Source organism: Tetrao urogallus, assembly GCF_951394365.1.
Source record: "Tetrao urogallus genome assembly, chromosome: 4".
NCBI lineage: Eukaryota > Metazoa > Chordata > Aves > Galliformes > Phasianidae > Tetrao > Tetrao urogallus.
This window is the reverse complement of record NC_136817.1, coordinates 65,772,092-65,792,320: the sequence shown is the minus strand read 5'-3', so window position 1 is coordinate 65,792,320 and position 20,229 is coordinate 65,772,092. Positions and strand designations below refer to the sequence as shown.

The 20,229-nt window shown below is 49.5% G+C and overlaps 4 protein-coding genes across 4 annotated transcripts; all 4 read left to right on the top strand.

Annotated features, from left to right (window-relative positions):
- Positions 1 to 712: 712 nt before the first annotated feature.
- Positions 713 to 2,905, top strand: LOC306945446 (uncharacterized protein; the record flags this gene model as incomplete). Its single annotated transcript, XM_079534169.1, has 5 exons — positions 713 to 758; positions 1,173 to 1,538; positions 2,119 to 2,211; positions 2,369 to 2,485; positions 2,883 to 2,905. The coding sequence occupies 5 exons, from the start codon at positions 713 to 715 to the stop codon at positions 2,903 to 2,905; spliced, it is 645 nt and encodes a 214-aa protein (XP_079390295.1).
- Positions 2,906 to 5,185: 2,280 nt separating this feature from the next.
- LOC306945445 (T-cell surface glycoprotein CD8 alpha chain-like) lies at positions 5,186 to 11,143 on the top strand (the record flags this gene model as incomplete). Its single annotated transcript, XM_079534168.1, has 5 exons — positions 5,186 to 5,231; positions 5,628 to 5,996; positions 6,606 to 6,698; positions 6,853 to 6,969; positions 11,121 to 11,143. 5 exons carry the CDS (start codon positions 5,186 to 5,188, stop codon positions 11,141 to 11,143), a joined length of 648 nt encoding a protein of 215 aa, XP_079390294.1.
- A 331-nt stretch (positions 11,144 to 11,474) lies between these two features.
- LOC306945443 (T-cell surface glycoprotein CD8 alpha chain-like) lies at positions 11,475 to 16,820 on the top strand (the record flags this gene model as incomplete). Its single annotated transcript, XM_079534166.1, is given in 6 exon segments — positions 11,475 to 11,520; positions 11,969 to 12,105; positions 12,109 to 12,337; positions 12,971 to 13,060; positions 13,209 to 13,325; positions 16,804 to 16,820. Coding segments are annotated over 6 exon segments (636 nt in total).
- Positions 16,821 to 17,139: 319 nt separating this feature from the next.
- On the top strand, positions 17,140 to 19,324 carry LOC306945442 (uncharacterized protein; the record flags this gene model as incomplete). Its single annotated transcript, XM_079534165.1, has 5 exons — positions 17,140 to 17,185; positions 17,627 to 17,992; positions 18,545 to 18,637; positions 18,794 to 18,910; positions 19,302 to 19,324. 5 exons carry the CDS (start codon positions 17,140 to 17,142, stop codon positions 19,322 to 19,324), a joined length of 645 nt encoding a protein of 214 aa, XP_079390291.1.
- Positions 19,325 to 20,229: the final 905 nt, after the last annotated feature.

Here is a 20,229-nt window from a genome sequence, read left to right as displayed (position 1 = left end):
CCCTCAGTGCTGAAGACCTTTCTGGGCTTTTTTGGCAGGGTGGAAGTCCCTGTGGTTGTAGAAAAAAAACACAGAAATTTAAATTGAAGAAAATAAGTCTGCATGAGTCTGGGACATGGGGCTGTAGTGATGGCTACCACATCACAGACCTCCTGCCCTGCACACAGCAGCTTCTGCACAGAACGTATAAAGAAGAAATGTGGAGAACAGCTGAGCTGAAGCACTCAGCTACATGGCAGCAATGCATGGACCATGAGATGAGAAGTGCACACGGATCGATCTGAAAATAGAATAGAATAAAACATAATAAAATCCACTGCATAAAATACAGCTTGCCATCCACAAAAATGGCACAGGACTTCTCCTTGTTATCTGCAAAAGTGGACATGATGATTGTGCCCCAAATGGCTGAGAGACAGCAGTCGGTGGCAGCTGATTTGATTCTAAGCATGAACATTGTCAATGTCTGAATCACAACTGAAGACACTGCAGCAAAATTCCTGAGGAACACCTAAAAACAGCCCTGTAAAGATGAGCCAGCCCAAGTTTTGGATCACAACTGAAGTGCTGCAGAAATCATTCTTTTCTGAATGCCAGCTCTTCACAGCAGAGGGTCCTGATGACATCACATCCTCTCCTATAAGTTACATAAGCTGCCTCCAAAGTGCAGTGAGAAACATCACCCGCGCTCCGCTGCACCGCCCCGAGGACCATGGCCGGGTCTCCTGCACTGCTCCTCCTGCTCAGCCTGGGGCTCTGTGAGTATGGAAGCGGGAAGGACAGAATTCAGGGCTGCTCAGTGACTGCGGAGGAAAGCGGGAACGGTGGGACTGCAGTGCGATAAGCAGCAGGAACAGAGCCTGTTCAGACAGGTGTTAGACAGGAGGGGATGGGGAAGGGGAGAGAGGGGGCATGTAGCAGATGTTAGAGGGGAATCACCTGGCAAAGAAGCTGGGAAATGGCAGCAGCCCCAAGCAGGCAGCTGAAGGGCTGCTCTAAAGAGCAGCATCCACCTCCAGAGCTGGATGCCAAAGCTCTCCTTCTGCATTCCCCCTCACAAGCCGGCTGCCTGCCTGCGACTCACTGCTCTGGTGGGGAAGAGCCCTGCCCAAAGGCCCCGGGAGCTCCCTCTGAGCAGCACCTGAGGGGACATGGCCGACTTCTACCCACAGGCTGCACCGGTGCCCAGGGACAGAGGAACAAGATGGAGGCCAGGTTCCTCAACAGGAATTTGAAGCACCCCCAGCAGGGACAGCGGCTGGAGCTGGAGTGCCTGCGTTCCCAGAGAAACACACCCCTCTCCTGGATCCGACTGGAGAAAGATGGGAGACTTCACTTCATTGTCTCCTGCTACCAATGGCACTGTACTACCTATTATTGGGATGACAAAAAATCTACGCAGTTTGAGGCATCACTAAGGGACACGTTCAGACTGGTGGTGAAGTCCTTCAGGGCACAGGATGAGGGCACCTATTTCTGCGTCAACTACATCAACCAGGTGCTGCACTTCAGCTCTGGACAACCCGCCTTCTTCCCAGGTCAGCAGCAGCTTCACCCACCTCGCTTACACCCACCTCCCCTGCCCCTGCCTTCTCCATCCGCCCATCGCCCACGCTCCCCGTGTCCCTGCTTCTTTGCCAAGCCGTCTCATCACACACGCACTGCTCCTCCCCATAGAGGCTCCCTGCCCATCAGCTCCGATCACGGTTCCGGCCCTGCCCAGACACACAGGTGGTCGCACAGCCCAGCAGGTCCTTCCCATCCCAGCAGTACCTCACAATGATGAGAGTTACAGAGTCCACAGCCACCACATCCTTCCTCACCTCACCTGGACCTCTACATCCTGACAGAATCCATATGCTTAGAGCACCTCAAAAAGAAACTAAAAAAATCCCTGTGACTCTCAGGACATATTGTATAACAGAGATGACACATGCGGAGGGGGCTGATAAGAAATTATGAGTCCAAATTCTGTTTCCAGTGCAGGGCAGCATGTGAAACCATCACTGGTCAAAGGAGACCCTCTAGAAGTTCTTCCTCTTCTGGCCATGTCCTGGCACAGATTGGAGGCAGCTCTTCTGTTGTGCCTCACTGTATTCACTGATTTCTTCTTTCCAGTCACAACTACAGCAGCACCCACCACACACACGGCCACCACCCAGAGCAGCCAGGTCACCACGAAAGACAACTCACAACAGGGCCCACATGCAGGTAACCCAGCTGTGGGGAGGCAGGGGCTCTGCCAGCAGTGCTGCTTTGATCAGAAGAGGTCAAATTAAAGTCTATGCTGGCTGCAGCCTTTTCAGGATGCAGTGAAATGTCTGCTGTTGGGCCTTCCCTCTTTCTTATCTCTCCTTTCTTTCTGCAGGAATAAGTAATGATAACATACCAAGATTCTATTGCAAAAAGGTCATGTGGATTAACCTGGCTGTCACCTCCCTCCTGCTCCTCACTGCCATCACCATCACCATCACACACTGCCAAAGTAAGTCGCACCTTACAGCTAACACCCTGCAGAGGTTCCTGCAGCCTCACACCACAGAGCACAGCCCGCTCCCCCAGGGGAATGGGCTCCCTGCCTACTGCCCTCATGCAGCCATTTCATAGCCAGGAGACAGGGAATGCAGTAGGAACGCTGTTAATTTCCTATTCCATATTTTCCTCCTCACTAGCTTTAGATTCAGAAATATTTATCACATTCTGCACTTACAGACAACAAATTATATACAGGTAGTATTGGACTTCTTAACAGAAATTATAAACAGACAAGAAATCACAAACTGCGTTGACTCGGCCATCCTGATATCATCATACTGGGGTTGAAATTGCCAGAATCCAAAACGTTATTCAACCGCTTATTTTGGCCTTTTCACACTGGTCAGGATTACCAGTGAAGATCCGTTAGCTGCATTAATTTCCCCAGCATGCAGCACTAATGCTGAAGGACAGATTGTTACACAACAACTGCATTTGCTGATAAATTTCTGGCTCAACTTTGTAATTCATTGGAAGAAATGATGAGTAGAGACAGAGAAGCAAAATGGGGAGGAGTATCATAAAGGCAGGTCGGTACTCAAAGGCTCAAAGTCAGCTTAGAGCCAACACAGTGCCTTTCACAGACTGCCTAAAAGCCGTACTCAGTGTTTTACTCTACTGTTTTCAAACTTCAACTGCAAATGCAAGATTGTGATTTAAGAGAAAATTCAGAAATCTTCATTGATAATTTTGATTCCTCCTTGCTAAATTGGTCAGATGTTCTCATGCTAAGAGCAGGAAGGGTCAGCAGTGCCGCAATCAGCACAGCCACGCGTCACACGCGCTCACCACAAGCCGATCGCTTGCAGGACCAAGCTCAGCGTAAGCAAGCAGTGCTGCGTCGCTGCTCAGCAGAAGGCACACAGGCGTCCTCCTCCAGCACCGCACTGATCCCACCAGCAGCACACACAGCTGCCCTGATGCAGCGCCGCCGTTTGGCTGATCCTGCTCAGGATCACACCCTCAATCACACGAAAAACTCAGCTCTCATAGCCCACCTCCCATTTCTGAAGTACTCCCGATTAAAACCAACTAATTCTTAACGCTCTCAGTGTGTTCTTTGGATTCACTCGCAGTTTTCTCATAGGGGCAGATGGACTGAGCATTCTACAATCAACACCAATAATGTTTAAAATAAAAGAAATTGACTCCCAGCTATATTCAAATACATATGGTTGTCTGAGCAGGGATCCCTGGTGGGAAATCTCTCCCAGCTTTTCCAACTGAATTCCCCTCTGCAAAGAACGAGATCATTCATCTCAAACTCACGACCTCCTGAGCCCAGTCCAAAACAGGTCAGACTCTCCCATCCCTCCAGGGTTTTGTATATCTTCTCCACAGCTATACATCATTGATTAATTGTTTAATGAAAATAAATAATTTAAAATCAATTTCACCACAGCCATTACTAATATTAAATGATGATGCCTCTGTTTTTAAGGGTAGGCAGAATCTCCAAACCTGAGAGCTCATCTCCCTTTTCCAGCTCTCTCAGTTGCACTATCAGTGCTGCTGTTGGTCGCTGCTCGGCAGGTGAGCACTCAGCACAACTCTGTGTAAGTGGATCAGCCACCTTGGCTGACCTCAGTTACCCCACCCTAGAAGGCTCCACAGCAGCTTTCCTTATTCACCCAAATGCCTACAGGCCCAATGAAATGAGCCCAGCCATAACCAGACAATTTTGGCCCAATTTCTCACCAAACAGCACTTCCATCAGACAGCGGAGCCAGATGGCATCCAGGAAAAAGAAGGATATTTGCAGAAGAGAAATACAACAACACATCACAAACAACAGTAGAGCCAGGAAATAACACCAGAAGACACAAATAACACCAGCCCAGGGAAACTGTCACTGCTGTATGTGCAAAGCTGCAGGAAGCCCAGCACTTACCAATGTGTGAGTGGTCACCTGCAGGCAGCAGCAAGGGCCCTCAGCATTGAGGCATATAAGGTGTGGGGTTTTTTTTGTTTTTTTTTTGTTTTTATTTTGGCAGGGTGGAAGTCCCTGTGGCTGTAGAACAAAAACACAAGAATTTAAATTAAAGAAAATAAGTCTGCATGAGTCAGGGACATGGGGCTGTGATGGCTATCACGTCACAGCCCTCCTGCCCTGCACACAGCGGGTTCTGCACAGAAAGTATAAAGAAGAATTGTGGAGAACACAAAAAATCATGCTGCATTCAGCAACATGTCAGCAATGCATGGACCCTGAGATGAGAAATGCACATGGTTAATTGGTAAATAGAACATAATGAAACACGCTAAAATAAAATCCACTGCATGAAATACAACTTGCAATCCCTGTCAACAGGAAGGGACTTGTTCTTGTTATCTGCTAATATGGACATGATGATTGTGCCCCAAATGTTTCAAACAGCAGTTGGTGGTGATTGATTTGATTTCAAGAGTGAACATTGTCAGTCAAATCTCAACTGAAGACATTGCAGCAAAATTCCTGAGGCACCTTAAAAAAACTCAGCCCAAGTATTGGATCACAATGAAGTGCTGCAGAAATCATTCTTTTCTGAATGCCAGCTCTTCACAGCAGAGGGTCCTGATGACATCACATCCTCTCCTATAAGTTACATAAGCTGCCTCCAAAGTGCAGTGAGAAACATCACCCGCGCTCTGCTGCACCGCCCCGAGGACCATGGCCGGGTCTCCTGCACTGCTCCTCCTGCTCAGCCTAGGGCTCTGTGAGTATGGAAGAGGGAAGGATGCAATTCAGGGCTGCTCAGTGACTGCGCAGGGAAGTGGGAGAGGTGGGACTGCAGTGTGTTACGCAGCAAGGGGAATGGATGCTGGAGGGGATGGGAAAGGGGAGAGAGGGGGCATGTAGCAGCTGTTAGTGGGGAAGCACCTGGCAAAGAAGCTGGGAATTGGCAGCAGCCCCAAGCAGGCAGCTGAAGGGCTGCTCTGAAGGGCAGCATCCATCTCGAGAGCTGGATGCCAAAGCTCTCCCTCAGCATTCACCTCACAGCCCGGCTGCCTGCCTGCCACGCACCGCACCAGCAGGGAAGAGCCCTGCCCAAAGGCCCCGGGAGCTCCTTCTGAGCAGCACCTGAGGGGACATGGCCGACTTCTGCCCACAGGCTGCACTGGTGCCCAGGGACAGAGGAACAAGATGGAGGCCAGGTTCCTCAACAGGAATTTGAAGCACCCCCAGCAGGGACAGCGGCTGGAGCTGGAGTGCCTGCGTTACGAGAAATACAGACCCCTCTTCTGGATCCGCCTGGAGAAAGATGGGAACCTTCACTTCATTGTCTCCCGCTACCCATGGTACTCTACCACCTATTATTGGGGTGACAAAAAATCTACGCAGTTTGAGGCATCACTGAGCGACGACACCTTCAGACTGGTGGTGAAGTCCTTCAGGGCACAGGATGAGGGCACCTATTTCTGCGTCGACTACATCAACCAGGTGCTGCACTTCAGCTCTGGACAACCCGCCTTCTTCCCAGGTCAGCAGCAGCTTCACCCACCTCGCTTACACCCACCTCCCCTGCCCCTGCCTTCTCCATCCGCCCATCGCCCACACTCCCCATGTCCCTGCTTCTTTGCCAAGCCGTCTCATCACACACGCACTGCTCCTCCCCATACAGGCTCCCTGCCCTCCAGCTCCGCTCACAGTACCAGCCATGCCCAGACACACAGGTGGTCGCACAGCCCAGCAGCTCCTCCCCATCCCATCTGTGCCTCTGAGCTATGAGAGTTACAAGGTTCGCAGCTCCCACATCCTTCCTCACCTCACAATAATCCAGATTGTCCTAACAAATCCCGAATGCTGGAAACATCCCATAAAGTAACTCAGAGGTTAGGTGTGGGCTGGACTATGCAAAGAAAAGGTTCCCGCGTCTCTCAAAGCTCTATTCTGAATAAGAAGGATCTCTGCATGTGCTGCTCAGGAAGTAGGAACCCTCACCTTCTATTTCCATGGTTGGGCAGTGTTTCACTGCATCACTTTTCAAAATGGGACCTATGAAGTTCCACCCTTGTCCTGCCTTGTCCTGGCAATGGTGGCAGAAGGCGGTTTTATTCTATTTTGCTGTATTCTGTCTTTCTTCTTCCAGTCACAACAACAGCAGCACCCACCACACCCACTGCCACCACCCAAAGCAGCCAGGTCACTACGGAGGACATCTCCCAGCACAGCCCAGATACAGGTAACCCAGCAATGGGGAGGCAGAGGCTCTGCCAGCAGTGCTGCTTTGGTCATAAGAGGCCCAATTAAAGACTGCGCTGACTTCAGGTGATTTCAAGATGCAAGCAGATGTCTGCAGCTGGGCCTTTCCTCTTTCCTCTCTTTTCTTGCTGCAGGAATAAGCAATGAGAACACATCACACTTCTGTCACAAAATAATCATGTGGGTAAACCTGCCATGTGCCTGCCTCCTGCTCCTCACTGCCATCACCATCACCATCACGCACTGCCACAGTAAGTCCCATTCTGACACCCTGCAGAGATTCCTGGAGCCTCACACCACAGAGCACAGCCCACTCCCCAGGGGAGTGAGCTCTCTGCATATTGCTCCCATGCAGACATTGCGTATCCAGGACACAGGGAATGCAGAAAGATGCTCTTAAAATTCCTATCCAGATTTTCCCCATCTCCAAGTTTATCACCAGAAGTATTTATCACATTCCGTGCTACCAGCAAATAGAATATAAGCAGTGAAACCTTATTCTAACAAGCTGCATTGGCTAAAATAGGTATCTGGGCTGGAAGTATCAGAACAAAAACATTACTCAACCATTGATTTCTGCCACTTTGTGCTGATCCGAATTACCAGAGCAAATCCACTAGTTGCAATAATTTCTGCAGCGTGCAGAACAAACCTTCAAAGACACACTGCTACAAGACGTACATTTTCTGTTAAAATTCATGGCTCGATAGTGTAATTTGCTAAAAAGAACCTTCAGAAACAAAAGAGATGACACAAAGGGGAAGGTAATCATTCAGAGGGATTCACACTGAAAGGCTCTAAGTCAGCGCTGAGCCACCAGAGCAGACACAGGGCCTTCAGAGAGTCTGCCTAAAAGCACAGGTAGGTGTGTTTAGTCTGAACCATCCTAATACGGCATCAGCCATCTAAAGTAAAAGATTGTGATTTGAGACTAAATTCAGAAATCTTCATTGATGCTTCGGATTCCTCCTTGCTAATGAGATCAGATGCTCCTATGCTAAGAGCAGGAAGGGTCAGCGGTGCTGCAATCAGCACAGCCACGCGTCACACGCGCTCACCACAAGCCGATCGCTTGCAGGACCAAGCTCAGCGTAAGCAAGCAGTGCTGCGTCGCTGCTCAGCAGAAGGCACACAGGCGTCCTCCTCCAGCACCGCACTGATCCCACCAGCAGCACACACAGCTGCCCGGATGCAGCGCCGCCGTTTGGCTGCTCCTCCTGTGCTGCCCACCAGCACTGCACACCTCCCGCGGCCTGACATGTGCTCCTGCCCCACACTGCTGTGACACAGCCAGACCGCGGGCACAGCGCTGACCCGAAGAAGCCGGGCAGCTCTGTGCCGCCGTGCAAAAGGCACCGCTGTGCTGGACAGCTGAGCCTTCCATGGATCACCAATAAACCAAGCATATCAGTACTCAGCTCTGATGCCCCAACCTCTCTCTATTTTGCAATATTTTTCCCATTAAATGGTTGTAACTTTTGTCTCTTTCTCTGAGTTGTTTGGCTTAACTATTTCCAGGAAGGCCGAGAGTCTGAACATGCCACCACCTTCCCTACTGGTACTCCGAAAGAAGAAAAGATCCATTGGAAGGGCCACTCCAAAGTCTGCTGAAATAACTTCATGCTTGACCGGGGCCCAGGACAGGATTTCTCTACTCCCTTTTCCACCTGAAATCTCCTCAACAGGCATGAAGAAAATGTCAACTCACCTCCTGCTGGGCGGCGTTCCTCAATTTGTCAACCTGTATGTTGCCTGCAGGATTTTGTTCCTCCCTTTTTGCGTGTCCCTTTGCTTAATTCTTTGTCATGAATAAACTGAACACAGACCAGTATCTCTACAGCGTCCATATACATCGACCCATTTTGATTCTGTATTTAAAGGCAGGGAGGTCCTGCAGAACTGAAACTTCCTTTCTCTTGACATATCAAAGTGTGTAAGTTCATTTGCCATAACTTGAACCACCCATCATTTGTTTCTTTTTGATCACTGCTATGACTCGAAACACAGCACAGGTAAGTTGGTCTACGCCGTGAAGACACATGTTTAACTTGCTTAAATGAGAGGCCATATCCACCAGAAGCATTAAAACTGTCACAAGTTTTCAGTCTCACGTTCCTACACAAATGTTCCTTTTGATTCCAGAAACCATTTCATTTCAGTTTGCAAATCCTAAAACTGCTTAGCATTTTACCATGACTTAAACACCTTACTTTACAAAAGTAAATGATTTCTCCCTTATCAGCATTTGTGCTTTTAGGGAATGCCTGGAACTGGTGATGGTTCAATCCCTTGGGCTTCATGAAATTCACACATTTGATGACAATTGACAGGACAGCCCCCATTTTTAAAGCCTTTCTGCATATATTTCCCTGATGTACCATGCAGAGATGTTTCACCAAACCTGGATTTCTGGCAGCAAATCCGTTGTCTTCTACGAATTTTCTAAGTCCCACTTTTTTACCAACCACTGCCTGGGTGCCATCAGGAGCTCTACCAGATACATCAACAAAGGTTAAATAAAATCACTTTTACGCCATTTTTATTGCTTTGTCTGCATCAAAGGATTTCTTCATGTCTTTTATTGGTACCAAGGAAGCCATTTCTTCAGTGACATCATAGTTTTTAATACTTCCTTCCATGAAAACAGCAAGTTGAGTCAGCAGAAGGCACACAGGCGTCCTCCTCCAGCACCGCACTGATCCCACCAGCAGCACACACAGCTGCCCTGATGCAGCGCCGCCGTTTGGCTGATCCTCCTGTGCTGCCCACCAGCACTGCACACCTCCCGCAGCATCAGTAGCACCAGTAGGCATCTGTAGCATCAGTAATTTCATCTGTCAGCAAAGGATAGCTTCTGAAATTAACAGCTTTGCTACGCGACTTTCTTGCCGCAGATTTGTCCATTTCTTCAGTCCACCCGGCAAGAGTTGAGTGACAACAACTGATTTTAGAGAAATCCCTGTTTTAATCAGGGCAGATTGCATCTGTGATGCTGTCTGTGCCCTGCTCAATAAACTCACCACCAGCAGATGGTTTTGCTGCTTCTGCCATCAGATTTGCCACCACATCACTGGCCGAGTCCATCTGAGGTTGAACTCAACAGCAGTAACTCAGTTTTACCTCAACAAAGAAGTGCTCATCTGTCCATTTCTCACTGAATACTTCTCCTTCAACCACAATTTTTCTTCATTTGAGGGTTCTGTTATGTCTTGAGAAGACGTCAGGAAGGCTGAAATGTTGCTGTGGGTAATTACTGTGTCTCAGTCACCCAGTGGCACACATGGGTAACACACACAGGTTCTTATTTGACTGAGCGTGTGGTGGGTGCCAGAGGTGGAGATAGCACAGCACCGTGCCCTGCCCATGTCCTGGTGGAGCTGATGTGGAGCCAATCTCACCCTGCTGTGTGCCTGTGTCAGTGATGGGTGCACACAGAGGGCCGGGTCGCCCAGCAGGGCAGAGCCGCTGCCATGATGGCACGGGGCAGGAGGCGGCTGCAGGACGGGCTGGGCTGGGCAGCGTGCAGACCACAGGTTGGGCATGCCTGGAATAGAGAACTAAGTGCCTTATGAAAGCAGGCTGAAGTCAAAGGGATTCCTTATTTCTTCTCATTAACCAGCTCATCGCTCCGTGGCAGAGTTGGTGACCAGTGTACAAGTTAGGAACACTTGCTGCTGTGGTGAAGCTGCTTGACCCAATGCACTGTCTTGTTGCGTTCTTCATTGTCCAGCTCTTTTTCACAGAAAAACCAGCAGTTTCATCACTCAGCAGTGCCAGGTTTCTCACAGCCAGGAGCAGGGGGGTGCTTTCCAAAGGAGTAATGGAACAACACCTCCCACACTGAACAGAAGAAAAAGCAAGGAAGCCAGAAAATACCAAAATAAGAATGAAGTAGCAGCAGAGCAAAGCTGTTGAGACAGTACGCGCCAAGCTGCAGGAAGTCAAAACCCTTACCAGTGTGTGTGGTCACCTAGAGATGGTAGGCTGGCCTCTGAATACTGAAGCATGTATGGAGAGGTTTTTGGCATGGCGGAAGTCCTTGTGGTTGGAGAAAGAAAAAAAAAGCACAGGGTAACTCTTTGTACTTTAGACCTGAATGCCACTGGGGCACGGGGCTGCCTTGGTGGGTGTCACATCACAGACCTCCTGCCTTGCACACAGTGGCTTCTGCAAAGAAATAACAAAGAACAATTGCAGAGAACAACAGAGCTGAAGTACCCAGATACGTATCAGCAATGCATGGGCTCGGAGATGAAAAGTGCAGGTGGAGAGATGCTGTAAAACATACCCAGGTCTTCTTTAATCTGCAAAAAGAAGTGAATAACACATAAAATAAAATCTGCCAAGAAATACAACTTGCAGTCCATGTTCACGACACAGAACTGGACTTTGTATTCTGCAGATTTGGACATGATGAAAGAGTAGCCCAAAAGTCTGAGAGACAGCAGTCTGCAGCCACTGATCTGACCTCAAGGAGGAACGTCGTCCGCCTGAATCTCAGCTGAGGACATTGCAGCAAAATCCCGGAAGCGCCATTAAATACAATGCTGCAACAACAAGCAAGCAGCAAGATTTGGGTCACAACTGAAGCTCTTCAGAAATCTTTTCTCATGCTATTCCATCTGAGAGGTTGAACAATGGCTCTTCACAGCAGAGGGTCCTGATGACATCACATCCTCTCCTATAAGTTACATAAGCTGCCTCCAAAGTGCAGTGAGAAACATCACCCGCGCTCTGCTGCACCGCCCCGAGGACCATGGCCGGGTCTCCTGCACTGCTCCTCCTGCTCAGCCTGGGGCTCTGTGAGTATGGAAGCGGGAAGGACAAAATTCAGGGCTGCTCAGTGACTGCGCAGGGAAGTGGGAGCAGTGAGACTGCAGTGTGTTACGCAGCAAGGGGGATGGATGCTGGACGGGATGGGAAAGGGGAGAGATGGGGCATGTAGCAGCTGTTAGTGGGGAATCACCTGGCAAAGAAGCTGGGAAATGGCAGCAGCCCCAAGCAGGCAGCTGAAGGGCTGCTCTGAAGGGCAGCATCCATCTCGAGAGCCCAGCGCTCTCAAGGCTGAGTCCTCAGGGATTCCAGCACAGCACCCAAGCTGGACGCCAAGGCCCTTCCACCACATTTATCCTCACAGCCCAGATGCCTGCCTGCCACGCACCGCACCGGTGGTGAAGAGCCCTGCCCAAAGGCCCCGGGAGCTCTAACTTGATCAGCACCTGAGGGGACATGGCCGACTTCTGCCCACAGGCTGCACCGGTGCCCAGGGACAGAGGAACACGATGGAGGCCAGGTTCCTCAACAGGAATTTGAAGCACCCTCAGGAGGGACAGCGGCTGGAGCTGGAGTGCCTGCCTTATGACAAGGACAGCGGTGTTTCCTGGGTCTGACAGGACAAGGATGGGAAACTTCACTTCATCGTCTACATTTCCGTGCTTTCCCGGACCACCTACCCAGGGAGCAAGACAACATCTTCACAATTTGAGGGGTCAAAACAAGAAAATTCCTTTCGGCTGGTGGTGAAGAACTTCAAGGCACAGGACCAGGGGACCTATTTCTGCATCAGCAACATCAACCAGGTGCTGCACTTCAGCTCTGGACAACCCGCCCTCTTCCCAGGTCAGCAGCAGCTTCACCCACCTCGCTTACACCCACCTCCCCTGCCCCTGCCTTCTCCATCCGCCCATCGCCCACACTCCCCATGTCCCTGCTTCTTTGCCAAGCCGTCTCATCACACACGCACTGCTCCTCCCCATAGAGGCTCCCTGCCCACCAGCTCTGCTCATGGTCACACTGCCCCATAGCTCCTCCCCATACCATCAGAACCTCAGAGGGATGTGAATTTCAGAGTCCGCAGCTGACACATCCTTTCCAACTTGCATCTGGCCCTCTAGGTCCCAACAGCCTCCATATGCTGACAGCACCTCAAAAACATACTGAGTAATCCCCGTGACTCTCAGGATATGTTTAATACAGGGATAACAACAAGCTCACACACACTGAGGTGGCTGATTAGAAATTAGGAACCAAAATCATTCTGTTTCCAGGGCTGAGCAGCATGTAAAAGCATCAGCTGTTCAAAGTCGATGCTATAAAAGTTCTTCCACTGCTGGCTGCATCCTGGACTAGATAGGAGGAAGCTCGTTAGTTGTACCTCACTATATTCAGTTATTTCTTATTTCCAGTCATAATCAGTCATAAATCCAGGCAGATTTATTGCGTATTGCTGAATTCATCCTTTTCTCCTTCCAGTCACAACAGCGGCACCCACCACACACACAGCCACAACCCAGAGCATCCAGAACACCATGAAGGACAACTCACAACAGTGCCCAGATGCAGGTAACCCAGCTGTGGGGACACAGGGGCTCCGCCAGCAGTGCTGCTTTGATCAGAAGAGGCCAAATTAAAGTCTATGATGATTGCATATCAAGATACAGGGAAATGTCTGCAGCTGGGCCTTTCCTCTATCCTCTCTTTCTTCCTGCAGGAATAAGCAACAAAAACACACTGAAGTCCATCTGTGATGTTTTCCTCTGGGTTCGAGTGGCTGGCATTGGCCTCCTGCTACTCGCTGCCATCACCATCACCATCACACACTGCCAAAGTAAGTCGCACCTGGCAATCTGCAGAGGTTCCTGCAGCCTCACACCACAGAGCACAGCCCGCTCCCCCAGGGGAATGGGCTCCCTGCCTACTGCCCTCATGCAGCCATTGCGCATCCAGGACACAAGGAATGCAGAAAGATGCTCCTTAACCTCTCTTTGAATCCTTTTCCAAAATCATTTTCCTTTAACCATTCTTTAAAATCCTTTTCCAAATTTTCCTCAACTTCAGGATTAGCTTCACAAATATTTATCACATTCCTCACTAACAGAGAAGAAATTGTAAACACAGACATCTTCCTCTACCAAACTGCATTGCCTATACCATTCTGAACCTGGTGTAAGTACCAGAACACAAACTGGATTTTCTGCTGAAATTCCTGGCTCAACATTGCTATCAGCTGAATGCACCCTGAGGTAGTGATAGAGATGCCACAACAGGGAAGGGTACGGTTCAGGAAGATGGATATGGAGCTGCTCTAAGGCAGCTTAGAGACACCAGAGCAGCACAGGGCCTTCCAGAGACTCTCCCAAAAGGCTGAACTAGGTATGGTTGTGTCACAACATTTTCCATTTCCAACTTCCAATAGAAAAAAAGATTGTGGTTTGAGACAAAATCGTTAAATCTTCACTGGAGATTTTATTTCCTCATTACTAACAAGATCAAATGTTCCCATGTAAACAGCAAGAAGGGTCAGCAGTGCTGCAATCAGCACAGCCACGCGTCACACGCGCTCACCACAAGCCGATCGCTTGCAGGACCAAGCTCAGCGTAAGCAAGCAGTGCTGCGTCGCTGCTCAGCAGAAGGCACACAGGCGTCCTCCTCCAGCACCGCACTGATCCCACCAGCAGCACACACAGCTGCCCTGATGCAGCGCCGCCGTTTGGCTGATCCTTCTCTGCCTATGCCTCAATCACACCCAAAACTCAGCTCCCACACCCCAACCTCCCTCTCACTGCTGAACTATTCCTCATTAAATGCATCTAATTCTTAACACTCTCAGTGTGTTCTTTGGATTCATTCATAGTTCTCACAGGGACACAGGGACTGAGCATTCTACAATCAACAATAATGTTTTAAATAAAAGAAGTCAACTCCCAGCTATATTGAAAAATATATGGTTGTCTGAGCAGGGATCCCTGGTGAGAAATCTCTCCCAGCTTTTCCAACTGAATTCCCCTCTGCAAAGAACGAGATCATTCATCTCAAACTCACGACCTCCTGAGCCCAGTCCAAAACAGGTCAGACTCTCCCATTCCTCCAGGATTTTGTATATCTTCTCCACAGCTATACATCATTGATTGTTTAATGAAAATAAATAATTTAAAATCAATTTCACCACAGCCATTACTAATATTAAATGATGATGCCTCTGTTTTTAAGGGTAGGAAGAATCTCCAAACCTGAGAGCTCATCTCCCTTTCCCAGCTCTCTCAGTTGCGCTATCAGTGCTGCTGATGGTCACTGCTCGGCAGGTAGCACTCAGCACAACTTTGTGTAGGTGAATCTGAAACATCACAGTTGACCCTTGGCTGACCTCAGTTACCCCACTCTAACTGACTTCACAGCAGCTTTCCTTACTCACCCAAATGCCTACAGGCCCAATGAAATGACCCCAGCCATAACCAGACAGTTTTGGCCCAATTTAGGAAGAATCTCCAATATAACACAATATATCACAACCAAAACTCAGCTCTCATACCCCAACCTCCCTCTCACTTCCAAGGCCTTCCCAAATAAACACTTCTAACTCTTAATGCTCTCAAAGTGATCTTGGTTTCATTCACAATTTCCAGAGGGGCAGAACGACTGAACATGCTACAATCAACAGCACTATTGCTTCAAAAAAAGAAAAATATCCAGTCCGAACTACATTGAAATATATATGTCTGTCTGAGCAGGGATCCATGGTGGGAAATCTCTCCCAGCCTTTTCAACTGAAAGCCCCACAGCAAGCACTGAGGCTAGTGGCCTCCTGCGGAAACCAGCTCCATCTGTGAGCCACGAGGACCAAGAGGAAGGGCAGCTCTGTGTTTAGGAGGGGAACTTCTGGGTACCTGTTAGGTAGCTGGGAATGACCCACAGTAGAATCACACTGTCACAGGGAGAAAAGAGGGAACAAAGACATCCACACTGAGGCAGGCAATAGCCCTTCCTGGCTTATCCTGCAGTCCAGCTGTAGAGCTTCTCCTCACATGACTCTGAACATGAGATGCCGTGGGTAAGCAACCGTGCTCCATTTCAGGGAGAGAATCCAGTCCCAGAAACGTGCAAACATCCTCATTTGGCAACAGCTCCCCTCCCAGATCAACCATTCTGAACCTCAGAAATCAGGAATTTTCCTACTTTGGTCACAATCCCAGTGAAAGGCAGAAGCAGATTGCTTCAGCACCTCACAAAATACGGGACAACAACAGCCATCCACAAGGCGTGGCCATCGGTTCAGCTCCTCATCCCATTGCAAAGGCAGCATGGATTCTGCTTTGGTTGAGGAGAAGAAATTGACAACAGGAAGAGCCTACACAAGCAGTATAACACACGTGTCTTGCTGGGAAATGGATGGAGGCCTAGGAGTCCACAGTTCTGACGTGCTTGATGGGATTTCAAGGATCTAGTTGTGTTCTGTAATAGATTAACCCTCTTTCTCTTCTTTTTGCAACACATCTGATCAACTTCAAGCCAACATCACATGTCTTACAGCCTCATAATACCCTTTTCCTTCTGTTTCACAGACCTCAGCAGGCCTCACTCCGGCTTTCTGCTCTCACCACAGTGCTTGGAGGCTCAATGAGATGAGCCCACTTCCCAAACACTTTCCGCTCATTTGCTCACACAACAGTGGTTCCAGCAGTCAGAACTGCCTGGCTTGTTAACATCCAGAGGGTTTTCTTGCAAAGCTAATAGAACAGTGCCTCACACGTTGTCAAAACATAGCAGGAAAGCCAGGAAGTCCCCAGGGAAGAAGCAAATAACACCAGCCTCAAGGAACTGTTGTGACTGTATGTGCAAAGCTGCAGGAAGACAAAATGCTTAGCAGTGTGTGAGGTCACTGACAGACAGCGGGCAGCCTCGGAGTGTTAAAACAGGTACAGTGGGACGGTTGTTCTTTACTCTAGAAAGGGCGGAAGCGCCTGTGGTTGAAGAAGAAAACCCAAAGGATATTATCAAAGACATAAACTCAGCATACTACTGGGACAGATGGCTGTCTTGACCAATGCCATACCACAGAGCTCCTGCCTTGCACACAGCAGCTTCTGCAGAGAAACCAGAAAGAGATGCAGAGACCAGCTGAGCTGCAGAACTCGGCTACATGTCAGCAGTGCACAGATTCTGAGATAACATGCAGATGGATAGGTGCTGTAACCCATTCCCAGGTATTCTTTAGCCTGTAACTTGAATAAAATAAAATACAATCTCCCTAAGAAAAAAAACAAGATGTCCATACCCATGGCCCCAGTCTTGTCCTTGTTTTCTGCAGACCTGGATGTGAAGTGAGTGGGAAATATCAGCCTGTGGAGGTTCACCCAATTTCGATAAGGATCACTGCCAATCTAATCTCAACTGAAGACACTGCAGCAAAATCCCTGAGGCACCATTAAAAACAACACTATCACGATAAATGAGCCCAAGTTCTGGATCACAATGAAGTGCTGCGGAAATCTTTTCTCACTGTGTTTCACATGAGAGGCTGAACAATGGCTCTTCACAGCAGAGGGTCCTGATGACATCACATCCTCTCCTATAAGTTACATAAGCTGCCTCCAAAGTGCAGTGAGAAACATCACCCGCGCTCCGCTGCACCGCCCCGAGGACCATGGCCGGGTCTCCTGCACTGCTCCTCCTGCTCAGCCTGGGGCTCTGTGAGTATGGAAGCGGGAAGGATGCAATTCAGGGCTGCTCAGTGACTGCGCAGGAAAGCGGGAGCAGTGGGACGAGCAGTGGGACAAGCAGGAACAGAGCCTGTTCAGACAGGTGTTCCTGGAGGGGAAGGGGATGGAGAGAGAGGGGGCATGTAGCAGTTGTTAGAGGGGAATCACCTGGCAAAGAAGCTGGGAAATGGCAGCAGCCCCGAGCAGGCAGCTGAAGGGCCTCTGTGAAAGACAGCATCCATCTCGAAAGCACGGCGCTCTCAACACTGAGTCCCCAGGGACTCCAGCACAGCACCCAAGCGTTTGCATCCACCTCGCAGCCCAGCTGCCTGCCTGCAATGCATCGCACCTGTGGAGAAGAGCCCTGCCCAAAGGCCCCAGGAGCTCTTCCTGAGCAGCACCTGAGGGGACATAGCCGACTTCTGCCCACAGGCTGCACCGGTGCCCAGGGACAGAGGAACAGGATGGAGGCCAGGTTCCTTCACAGGAAAATGAAGCACCCCAAGGAGCGACAGCAGCTGGAGCTGGAGTGCCTGCGTAATGAGAGAAACAGACCCCTCTTCTGGATCCGCCTGGACAAGAGTGGGAACCTTCACTTCATCTCCAGTACCCATTCCTATTCTACCACCTTGCAGGAGAGTGAGAAAACAGCACCAAACTTTGAGGCGTTATGGAGAGGAAGCTCCTATCGGCTGGTGGTGAAGAACTTCACAACGCAGGATGAGGGCACCTATTTCTGCGTCGACTACATCAACCAGGTGCTGCACTTCAGCTCTGGACAACCCGCCTTCTTCCCAGGTCAGCAGCAGCTTCACCCATCTCGCTTACACCCACCTCCCCTGCCCCTGCCTTCTCCATCCGCCCATCGCCCACACTCCCCATGTCCCTGCTTCTTTGCCAAGCCGTCTCATCACACACGCACTGCTCCTCCTCAGAGAGGCTCCCTGCCCACCAGCCCGGCTCATGGTCACACTGCCCCGCAGCTCCTCCCCATCCCCTCAGAACCTCACAATGATGAGAGTTACAGAGTCCACAGCCACCACATCCTTCCTCACCTCACCTGGACCTCTACATCCTGACAGAATCCATATCCTTAGACCACCTCAAAAAGAAACTAAAAAAATCCCTGTGACTCTCAGGACATATTGTATAACAGAGATGACACATGCGGAGGGGGCTGATAAGAAATTATGAGTCCAAATTCTGTTTCCAGTGCTGGGCAGCATGTGAAACCATCACTGGTCAAAGGAGACCCTCTAGAAGTTCTTCCTCTTCTGGCCATGTCCTGGCACAGATTGGAGGCAGCTCTTCTGTTGTGCCTCACTGTATTCACTGATTTCTTCTTTCCAGTCACAACTACAGCAGCACCCACCACACGCACAGCCACCACCCAGAGCAGCCAGGTCACCAAGAAGGACAACTCACAACAGGGCCCACATGCAGGTAACCCAGCTGTGGGGAGGCAGGGGCTCCGTCAGCAGTGCTGTTTTGGTCATAAGAGGCCCAATTAAAGTCTGTGCTGGCTACAAGCATTTCAGGATGCAGGGAGATGTCTGCTGCCGGGCCTTCCCTCGTTCTTATTCTCCTTTCTTTCTGCAGGAATAAGTAATGATAACATACGAAGATTCTACTGCAAAAAGGTCATGTGGATTAACCTGGCTGTCACCTCCCTCCTGCTCCTCACTGCCATCACCATCACCATCATACACTTCCAAAGTAAGTCGCACCCTGACAGCCTGCAGAGGTTCCTGCAGCCTCACACCACAGAGCACAGCCCGCTCCCCCAGGGGAATGGGCTCCCTGCCTACTGCCCTCATGCAGCCATTTCATAGCCAGGAGACAGGGAATGCAGTAGGAACGCTGTTAATTTCCTATTCCATATTTTCCTCCTCACTAGCTTTAGATTCAGAAATAATTATCACATTCTGCACTTACAGACAACAAATTATATACAGGTAGTATTGGACTTCTTAACAGAAATTATAAACAGACAAGAAATCACAAACTGCGTTGACTCGGCCATCCTGATATCATCATACTGGGGTTGAAACTGCCAGAATCCAAAACGTTATTCAACCGCTTATTTTGGCCTTTTCACACTGGTCAGGATTACCAGTGAAGATCCATTAGCTGCATTAATTTCCCCAGCATGCAGCACTAATGCTGAAGGACAGATTGTTACACAACAACTGCATTTGCTGATAAATTTCTGGCTCAACTTTGTAATTCATTGGAAGAAATGATGAGTAGAGACAGAGAAGCAAAATGGGGAGGAGTATCATAAAGGCAGGTCGATCCTGGAGAGCTCAAGGTCAACTTAGAGCCAACACAGTGCCTTTCACAGAATCTCCCTTAAGTCAGAATTCTGTATTCTGCTTCCTTGTAGTCAAACCTCTATTTCGAAGGCAAGATTGTGATTTAAGAGAAAATTCAGAAATCTTCATTGATGCTTCGGATTCCTCCTTGCTAAATTGGTCAGATGTTCCCATGCTAAGAGCAGGAAGGGTCAGCAGTGCTGCAATCAGCACAGCCACGCGTCACACGCGCTCACCACAAGCCGATCGCTTGCAGGACCAAGCTCAGCGTAAGCAAGCAGTGCTGCGTCGCTGCTCAGCAGAAGGCACACAGGCGTCCTCCTCCAGCACCGCACTGATCCCACCAGCAGCACACACAGCTGCCCGGATGCAGCGCCGCCGTTTGGCTGATCCTGCTCAGGATCACACCCTCAATCACACCCAAAACTCAGCTCTCATAGCCCACCTCCCACTTCTGAAGTACTCCCGATTAAAACCAACTAATTCTTAACGCTCTCAGTGTGTTCTTTGGATTCATTCATAGTTCTCACAGGGACACAGGGACTGAGCATTCTACAATCAACAATAATGTTTTAAATAAAAGAAGTCAACTCCCAGCTATATTCAAATACATATGGTTGTCTGAGCAAGGATCCCTGGTGAGAAATCTCTCCCAGCTTTTCCAACTGAATTCCCCTCTGCAAAGAACGAGATCATTCATCTCAAACTCACGACCTCCTG